Genomic DNA, 9,447 nt, shown 5'->3' on the forward strand with positions numbered 1-9,447 from the left:
GGGAGACTGTACTTAGAGAGCAGCACGCAGCACATGGCTTTTCAACCCAGGAATAAGTGTTTGAAATTGGGAGAGAGTGTACACAGCAAACAGGCTGCAGCAACTCACTTTACAATCCAGGAAAAGATGGTTTTAAATAGCGGTAAAAGTGATTTAAATACATGTCTATTATACATACTTTAATGCACAACATTGTGTCCATGCAGTGTACACATCGTAACCCAGCCTTGCATCATCGTTTTGCAGGTACGATGTGTACACTGGGTCATTCAGAATGTAGCACATTCTGAACATATGTCAAACAGAGATTCCTATTAAAGTTATCAATTAATAGCAAGATTTGACATGGGCAAACAGGTTATTTCACAGAACAAACAGGCTATGTCAGACTTCCATGAAATACACCGGGAAAAGCACCTCTCTGTGGCGGCTCACAGAGCCCCAAAGGACGGACTAAGCAGCTCCAGCATCTCTCCCTGACATGGACAAACAGGCAGGGTTGGGTTGTAATGGAATACATTGTAACGGCGTTACGTAATCAGAATACAAAAATCAAGTAACTGTATTCAGCTCGCGTTACATTTGAAAAACGAGTAACCTGATTACAGTTACTTTCGTAAACCTGAAGTGAATACATTTTGGATTACTTATTGGAATTATTGGTGGAAAGATTTCCTCACAACATTTAATATTCATTACTAAAGGTACAGTCGAATCATCACAGCGATGATCCAAAAAAGAAGCGTTTTGAAAAAAAGGGGCGGGTCCGCCTCAATGAAACGATAACAACGAAACATGGAGGAACAAAAGTCTGCGTTTAAATCGTGCGTCTGTGTGTGTGTGTGGTAGAGGTGTGTGTGGTTTTTAAAACACATCAGCCACACCGCTCTTTAGCCTTTCTAATGATTCTGAAGGTAAAGACGGTGCGTGAAAGGCACGGCACGCTCGTAGAGGCTGAGTTAACCCTCCCGCTGCCTCCTGGTGCTGCATAGATTTCATGAAGTGAAGGAGGTTTTCCTTCTATAAAACAGCTGCGGGCAGCAGATACTGTGAGTGTCACGGACATGAATTCATAGATCAAGGCAGGACTGGTGCACACACTCTCCTGTTTTGCCAATCCGGTGCTTAAACAAATATAGCTCTACACCCCTGGCCGAAATGTCCTTAAAATGAAGTTCGAGTTCGACATTTTAATTCATGTCCTGCCAACACTGGCAGGACAGAAGGCGACACGCCCGTTTCCAAGCCATGTCCCTCACTCCTCACATCCAAAACTGCATCCCAACAAGTTTATTATGTTGTTACATCGTTTCAGATGTTATGTTTAACATAAGCCATTAAACAGTAAAAACACGTTCAGTTTCCTTTGCTTTTTGTGTCTCCTGTTCACCAAAACATACCCATCTGTTATGGAAAAAGAAAGTAATCCAAAAGTAATCTAAAAGTAATCTGATTACGTTACTTTTTAAGACACGTAACTGTAACTGTATTGGGATTACTTTCAGAGCCATGTATTCAGTAATCAGTAACTGATTACATTTACAAAGTAACCCTCCCTACTAGGGCTGTGCATCTTCACTGGTCTCACGATTCGATTAGATTACGATTATCCTGTCAACGATTCGATTCAATTCGATATCCCGATGCATCACGATTCATACCAATGCGTTGCATCCTCAATTTTCTATATTACTGCACATGGCTTATTTTCATCAATGCATACATGCAGTAAATACATATGAGCCTCTCTTTTTATTATTTCGCAAGTGCTTCAGAAATCAATAACATAAATGTCTTGACATTAATTTATAAACCAAAATAAATTAATTGTATAGGTCTAGCCTCCCTATATCTGTGTGTGAAATGTTCCATCCTCAAAAACAAAAAAATAATGCTTCTGCAGTCTAGCTGCAGCTTCTAGCAACGGTCTTCTGTTAAAAAAGGACACTGAATGTCTGAATGTGGCATCACACACAGGACTTGAGTCTGAACACAGCAGACAACAGGAGTATTTACAATAGCATATACAAACAAAATACTGCATGTGGGTGCACACTTACATTCTCTGTCTTACTGTTACATAAATCCCATGAATGTATGAGATTAAATTAGCTTCATCATATCTCAGTGATTAAGTGAATAATAAAGTTTCTATCGGGTCACTATCAGCCTGTCACTCATTATTTTCAGGGAGGGGGCGGGGTTTGGAGGAACAGAGGAGACGATGATCGCGGAAGCTTTTTCCTCCTGCCTTCACAAACTTTACACACGTATCGTCTGAAAATTGCTAGAGGACATTCATACTTGCAATTCAAGACTTAATTAAATCCACCAAAAACCTGACATGATTGTAACGCGATTATTTTTGAAAAACATAAATCCCTGTGCCGCAGCGACACGGAGTGATTCAGAGCTGGTCCTTCTGCTGTTGGTTCTGGACTGGTGGTGTTGTGTTTGTGGATAAAGCAGACTGCTCCGTGTTTGGTGTTGCTGTGCCGCTGTTCCCTGATCTCTGCGTCACCAACCGATTTATATTAAAGTGACAGGAAAAAAAATGTTTATAGTAAAGCCGCGGCCGGAAAATCAGGAAGCAACGTTACTACGCTATAATCGATTATCTTCCGTCACTGCATCGAGACCGAATCGTCCACGTCCGCATAGCAATGCATCGTTGAAACGATTATTTTCAACACCCCTACTCCCAACCCTGCAAACAGGCTATGTCAGACTTCCATGAAATACACCGGGAAAAGCACCTCTCTGTGGCGGCTCACAGAGCCCCAAAGGACGGACTAAGCAGCTCCAGCATCTCTCCCTGACATGCGTACTTCCGTAACCTCGCGCACCGTGGGTCCCCGGACTTAAGCACTTCCCCACGGACTAAACCCAGATGATCTCACCCTCAAGAACCTCGTGCCCCTGGGAACTTTAAAGGGGGGGTGGAGTTTGCGGTACTTTATTGTCCGCCCTTAAGCTTCCTACAGAGGACACGTGACTACCAGACATTCAGACACTTCTAGGTGACCAGGGGCATGCTTGTATGGAAGTCATTCATTTTGGGTTTTTTGTCAGAGGATCTGTGCTTAAGTTTGGATCCCTGTCCCTGTCCATGTCCATGTCCCGGGTGTGCATGGAGGTGCGAGCACTTTGTGCACTGTGGAGGATGTTCTCATGGCCCTGGTAACACATGAAGGGTGTGGATTGTGCGGTGCTCAACCGCCCGCCCGCTATTATCAATATTCGTCTCTCTTCACAGCACCACCTGCCCTGCTGGAGGGTCACACTTTAACTTTTTTTTACCCTCCTCTGCCTTACACATCCTCCAACACTTGAGCACTCCTCACTCGGACTAAACCCCTCCATGCACACCACCAGAACCTCATGCCCCTGGGGATATTAAAAGGGGAACACCTAGATTTTCAGCATAGAGATGTCTGCCACCCATTTCTCTCCCTCTCATGCTGCTCACTATTGCCACTGTTCCACTCCCCATCATCCGGTACCAACTCATCATATCCACTCCCATCATCGGTACCAACTCAACTGTGGTGTTAATATTAAAATAACATTCAGCAATATATACTAAATGTGTGTTCAGTTGTTGGTGGGTTTTTAAAAAGAGGACAAAGTAAACTAATTTTAACAAACTTTATTCACAGAAATATATATATATACATTGACATTGTCACTTTATAACAGTATAGCATTGTTCACTCATCCAGCACAAGGGGACTGATTTGAACAACGCATTGCATATTTGCAAGTTGGTCACTGGCTTGTGCATTGGTAACAATGTCTGTATCGGGTGAAGTTGGTGCAGAGTCTGGCACCCTCTCTTCACCCATGTCAGCGTCTCCTTTATATCCAGCCACCTCTTCATCCATCCAAACTCTTCTATGGTGAGGTATAGCTGCGCTTTCCCCGAACGCGCTGGCCGTCTTGTGGTTGCTTACCTGTTATGACAGAGGTAGAGAGCGTCAATACAAGTATCAATCATGCACAACATGTTTATCACTGCCAGAATAAACACTTTTTTTTTTTATTTATTTTTTTCTTTTTTTAAAAATAGCACTCACGTGGATGAGGTAGCCAAAGGCAGTGCCAGTTGTCTCCGCCTTTCGGACCTCGGCGTTGGTCATGTTCGAGTAGACCCCCGGACGGTGGCCATAGATGCAGCTCCAATGGAGGGTCAGGTACCCATAGAGCAACAGCCGGGTTGCGGTAGTCGGATTGCTGGCCATCACGTCCAGGAGCTGAGGGATGAGAGTATTGGCCGCAGTCAAACATGCGATGATGTCTTTATGGCTCGGCAGACCTTCCATCTTGTCCCGCTTCACCTGCATCTGGTGGATAACCACCTTCTTCCTCAGGGACTTCAGGATGGCACCAAGTTCCCGTGTTATTAAGGTCATGTCATTTTGGTTGAGCCTGCTACCCTTGCATGGTGTGGCTGACATGTATTTGACAAAGTGTGCTATATTTTTGATATAGAAGTCAGAGGTCGTGACCTGTAGGCTCGACGTTATCAGGCTCCGGGACCAGCTGTTGGCAAAGGGAAACGCATCAGTACATTGCGTCAATGTGGAGAACACACACAATGATGCTGACATCATGGACAGTAATTGATGTTACTCACCCACGTATCCTCTTCAAATCTCTCATAAAGAGCCAGTCAGACAGGCGCTTGAAACCGTGTGCCATGAAGGTTAGGAACGATTTCACTCGGCTTATCTTGGAGACTGCGTTTTCTTGGAGCCTGACTGTAGGGTCGATGCACTCATAATGCTCCCGGTAGCCTTGCAGATACTCCTCTGTGAAACATAACACAGTACTTTAATGACAACACATGCGTGTTACAGAAACTGCATTTGTGACATATTCAACACACTTACCCATGATGCGTGGGAATGTTATGTCCCGCATTATATTCCCCTGCCGCTGAACCAGGGGGAATTTATGGGAGGGGAGGTTGACGAGGCCTCGGTATCTCAGGATGCAGGTTCTGAGGAGCTGGATGTCTGTGCTGAGAGGTATTTCTGCAGGAGGCAATGGGGACTTGCTGCAGGAGGGAATGGGGGATTGCTGCAGGGAGGGAATGGGGGGACTTGCTGCAGGAGGGACCTTTGGACTTGGACTGCCTCTTTTTCGTTTGACTCTGTCCGGGGTCGTTTCTTTAGATACACCCGCTCTTGTTCCTCCCCATCCTCTTCATCGGACCCATGCATGTCCTTGGCCCTCTGTTCCCTCCTATGTCGCTATGTTTTATCCTCTGCTGCAGCTTGCAGCGCAGGGATTTCACCTCAGCAGCATATGTGTCCCTCTGAGCCCTCATTGTGTTTGCCTCCATCCTCCATTCCTTACAGTATGGGTTGTCACATTCAATCACTGGGGACAAGGGTGGAGGTTGTGACAGGACCTCATCATCCACAGTGTCCACATCCTAAGAGGAAATCATTCCTACTGTGGGGTTTGTCAATCGGAGTTCACGAAGCTCCTGTTTTGCCACTTTTATTTTTACTTTATTAACAACCACATATATTTCCTCCCGGGACAGCTCAAAGTGGTCTCTGTCCAAGTGGCGGTCCAGCCTTGTCCCGATGTACTCACATCCTGCAATAATGCAGGGATGGAGCCTAATGTTTGTTCGTCCTTTGGCCATCAACAGAATAATTCTTCTTTCATCTGCATTACGCACATTATGATTCCTCTGCAGGTGCTTGCTCAGGGCGCGGTAGGAACTCTTACAGATCGGACATTCGCTCGCCATTCTATCTGTATGGATGAAACATATTGTTTTGTTTAATCCATTGAATAGATATAGTTGATGTATATTGCGTCGGTGGGGGGCTCCACCTTCATTCCAACAAAGGACCACTGGTCTCAATTCATAGTACCTGGTGATCAGAGTCACACCACGTGCACGAGGCATAGCATTTCGGTACCGGGAAGTGTCCCCAGTAGAATGCATAGAACCGGGGGGGACAAAGAAGGAAACGTGAAAAGACTCAAGAAAATAGCACTCAGCGAACTGGAGAGACCCCATGTCAAATCTCTCCAGTTTTACAGCAATCATCGTGCGAAAGGTTTCCCATTTAGGCACTCGTTAATCGGGCAGAGAACACTGTCATTTCTCGGCTGTTTCCTCCGGAGCATTGTGCCAATGTGTGTGGATAAACGGGCCATCTGTGGACACTCGGTACAGGGAAGTGTACCAGGTAAAAGGAATTAATAGAACCAGTGACAGAGAAGGAAACCTGAAAAGACTCAAGAAAATGGCACTCAGCTACTGGAGAGACCCCATGTCAAATCTCTCCAGTTTACAGGTGTCCCATTTAGGCACTCGTTAGGCGGGCAGAGATCCCTGTCATCTCTCGGTCCTATCCTCCAGGCAAGGCGGGGGCCAAAACTGGGTGAAATTGACCAAAATATTTAAATAAATAAAATAATTCATCCATGGAAAGATGCATGAAAGTAAAAAAAAGTATCCGAAAAAAGTGCATCATAATGTGGGTAAAGTCCCCTGACAACTCTCCTTACATTCCTCCAGAGTCAGGAAAAGTACAAGTTAACTTTTGGGAGAAACCAGAGAAAAGGGGTGAAAATGGAGAAATTGTATCCCAAAATGGTGTATCATAATGCAGGTAGAGTCCCCTGACAACTCTTCTTGCATTCCTCCAGAGGCAGAAAAAGCATGTTAACTTTTGGGAGAACCAGAGAAAAGGGGTGAAAATGGAGAACTTGTATCCCAAAATAGTGCCTCATAATGCAGGTAGAGTCCCCTCAAACTCTCCTTGCATTCCTCCAGAGTCCAGTTCAAAAACTTAAAGTTTGGTAAGAACCATGATTGGGGGTCCTCCAGGCAACAATTGTATCCGAGCCAAAGTGATCATGGAGCGGGACACATTCCTCCATGATGTGAAACAGCCGGTTTTTTTCTGAGTGCTCTCAAAAACCGGGTTTCCGATTCGTGCAGATGGTAACTTCAAAAACATGAATTAATTTTTTTGACGGAGGAGGGGAGGTCTCGATTTACCACTCCGTTGTAAACAACGGGGGAGTGCAAAAGTGTCCGGGGCTTCAGCCCGAAGCGCCGAAGACTTGCGCTTTTTGGAGCCCCTCCTCCGTTGGCACTCAGTCGTTTTTTCTTTACTTTTTAAAACTTCATTTTTGATTATTTTAAGATATTAATTGACTGTTTTCTTTACTTTTTTTTGCTTTCCACTGGTGGGGGCGCATGCCAGGCCGCCTACTATGGCGCATTTCCACTGCAGCGGGTAGCCCCATTTAAGCGTCCTCAAGCGGCCAGGCCAGTTTTTTGGTGGCCTTTCCCATATAGCCTAGTACCGGCTAGCGGGTACTTTTTCCCTCTTTTTCCGGCCCCATAAAATCGTGGTTCCCTCAGACCAGGGCCAGGGCTGAACTAGTGACGTCAACACTCTCGACTGCTGATTGGCCAGAGAGAATCGTCACAAGATCGCTTGCGAGTTCATCCCTAGCGTCGCATATATATTTAGAAGCAAGCTTGCAGCATTTTTATAAACAGCATTTTGTAAACGGATGAGCTACACAAATGGCTACGTCTAATAAGAAAAGCACACCGTGGTCGACCGAGGAGGTGACGACGTTCCTTACATCTCATTGGGGGATGATCAAATCCAGCGGGAGCTCGACGGAACAACTCGAAATGTGAACAAAAACAAAGCCGATCGCCCCGCCTACACTGCGTTGCTACCCCAGGTCCTAAACTGTAATGGAAATGCGCCACGGCATCGGACGGCCAGCGAGGCAGCCCGAGGCCTGAGCGAGGACGCTTAAACGGGGCTACCCCGTTGCAGTGGAAATGCGCCATTAGCTCCCAAATTCGACCTGGAAACTCCAGGAATTGTGGGCTAAACAGGTTTCTTGTCACACTTCCAGGAGACAGACCGCGAAAACCACCTCTCCGTGGCCCTTCACAGAGCCCCCAAAGGACGGACTAAGCAGCTCCAGAATGTCTCCCTAACATGCGCACTTCCATAACATCGCACACCGTGAGACCCCGGGCCCCCGGACTTAAGCACTCCCCCATGGACTAAACCCAGATGTTCACACCCTACAGAACATCATGCCCCTGGAAACCCTTTGTGGTGATCTACCGTCCGCCCATCAGCATCCATATTCGGCCTTCTTCATGGCACCCCCCCCTGTGCTGGAGGTTCACACTTTAACTGTTTTGTCATATTTCGTCTTTCCACGGGTGGGTGCGCCTGGCAAAGATGTGTACCCAAACTCAAGCACTCTCACTCTGACTAAACCATAGACTGTATATATAAATGGACGTAGGGTCCGTGACGTCACCCATAGGATTCTGCAGAGTTGCCGTGAAGCCCTTAGTAGGCGGAGTCGGCCTCTAACGGCTCGACGGTGTCGTCAGAGTCTAACTCCCGCCTTCTCCCGCCTTCTCCAAATAAGGGCAAAGAGACGGAGCTGAGGCGGAGGCGGAGCTGAGGCGGAGCCGAGGCGGGACAGGGCGGGACCTGCTGCCAACGAGCGTGACGTTTGAGTCCTAGCTCAGGCTAAGAAGCTAAGCTAACATGCTCTCGGTATCAATCGAATGTAAAACATGATTGATGAAAGTAGTAAATCGGTCAGATTTGACCCGAAGACAACAGGAGGGTTAATGCCATATTCACTTAGTAACGCATGAACAACTTTTACTATATAGTCTGTGTTGGTAAATGTCATCTAGGTTGCACATTTCCTGCTGAAATACATGCATACCAAGTCACTGCGTGGCACTTTGGTTTTGATAAAACAGTGTAGTTCCACTATATAAACGTTACATTCATAATCAAACGAGACAATCTGCAAGATAATTAGCTATTTGGTATTATTCTTAATGCTTGTCATTCACACGTAATAAAATAAGTACCGATACATAGCAGAATAATTGTGGCGGTGTTCAGCTTAATAAGCCTTGCTCAACATCATTTATTTAGCTAATACTACAGCGGGCTGCAGGCGAACCAAGTCCGCCTTACGATGCATTCCTTAATCTCCAGTTATAACGCCGGACTCCGCCGCTGGCCAAAGCTAACGGAGCCCCAGGGTGCTAGCTACGGCCGCCGGGACGCGCTAGCGAGCTAGCACCCTGCAGCCCCGTTAGCTTCGGCGGCGTGGACTCCGGCGGCCCATCCCCTTTTAACATTTGCTCCCGTTTAGCATTATGGGCGTCATAGCCCATATAGTATAAAAGTCTTACCCAAGGGCTGAATCATAAACTAAACTGTATATATGTATAAAGGGTTACGTCCTTAGCTGGCTAATAAGCTACATAACAGGCTAAGCTAACAAGCACACAAACACCTGCTAACAGGGTTAACATGTATAATATTATCATTTTACTCACCGAAAAAGCTGAAAGTAGACTTCTTGGAAGATCTGTTAGTACATTCAAGCGCACAGCAC

At 46.1% G+C, this 9,447-nt stretch overlaps 1 protein-coding gene across 1 annotated transcript; it reads right to left on the reverse strand.

Moving 5' to 3' along the window:
- Positions 1-3,634: 3,634 nt before the first annotated feature.
- LOC117549094 lies at positions 3,635-4,927 on the reverse strand. The gene is made up of 4 exons (XM_034220694.1): positions 4,893-4,927; positions 4,637-4,811; positions 4,077-4,542; positions 3,635-3,953 (listed from the first exon to the last, which is right to left on the reverse strand). Exons 1-4 carry the CDS (start codon positions 4,921-4,923, stop codon positions 3,711-3,713), a joined length of 915 nt encoding a protein of 304 aa, XP_034076585.1. The 5' UTR covers positions 4,924-4,927; the 3' UTR covers positions 3,635-3,710.
- Between the last annotated feature and the right edge of the window lie 4,520 nt (positions 4,928-9,447).

Source organism: Gymnodraco acuticeps, unplaced genomic scaffold (assembly GCF_902827175.1).
Source record: "Gymnodraco acuticeps unplaced genomic scaffold, fGymAcu1.1, whole genome shotgun sequence".
In the NCBI taxonomy this organism is placed as follows: domain Eukaryota; kingdom Metazoa; phylum Chordata; class Actinopteri; order Perciformes; family Bathydraconidae; genus Gymnodraco; species Gymnodraco acuticeps.

Excerpts from the sequence above, each read along its gene's own strand:
- LOC117549094 (XM_034220694.1), bottom strand. The coding sequence starts at position 4,923 with ATGCGGGACATAACATTCCCACGCATCATGG. Across the intron at positions 4,812-4,892 it reads AACATTCCCACGCATCATGG|AGGAGTATCTGCAAGGCTAC; the intron begins GTAAGTGTGTTG and ends TATGTTTCACAG. Across the intron at positions 4,543-4,636 it reads GATTTGAAGAGGATACGTGG|CTGGTCCCGGAGCCTGATAA; the intron begins GTGAGTAACATC and ends CTTTGCCAACAG.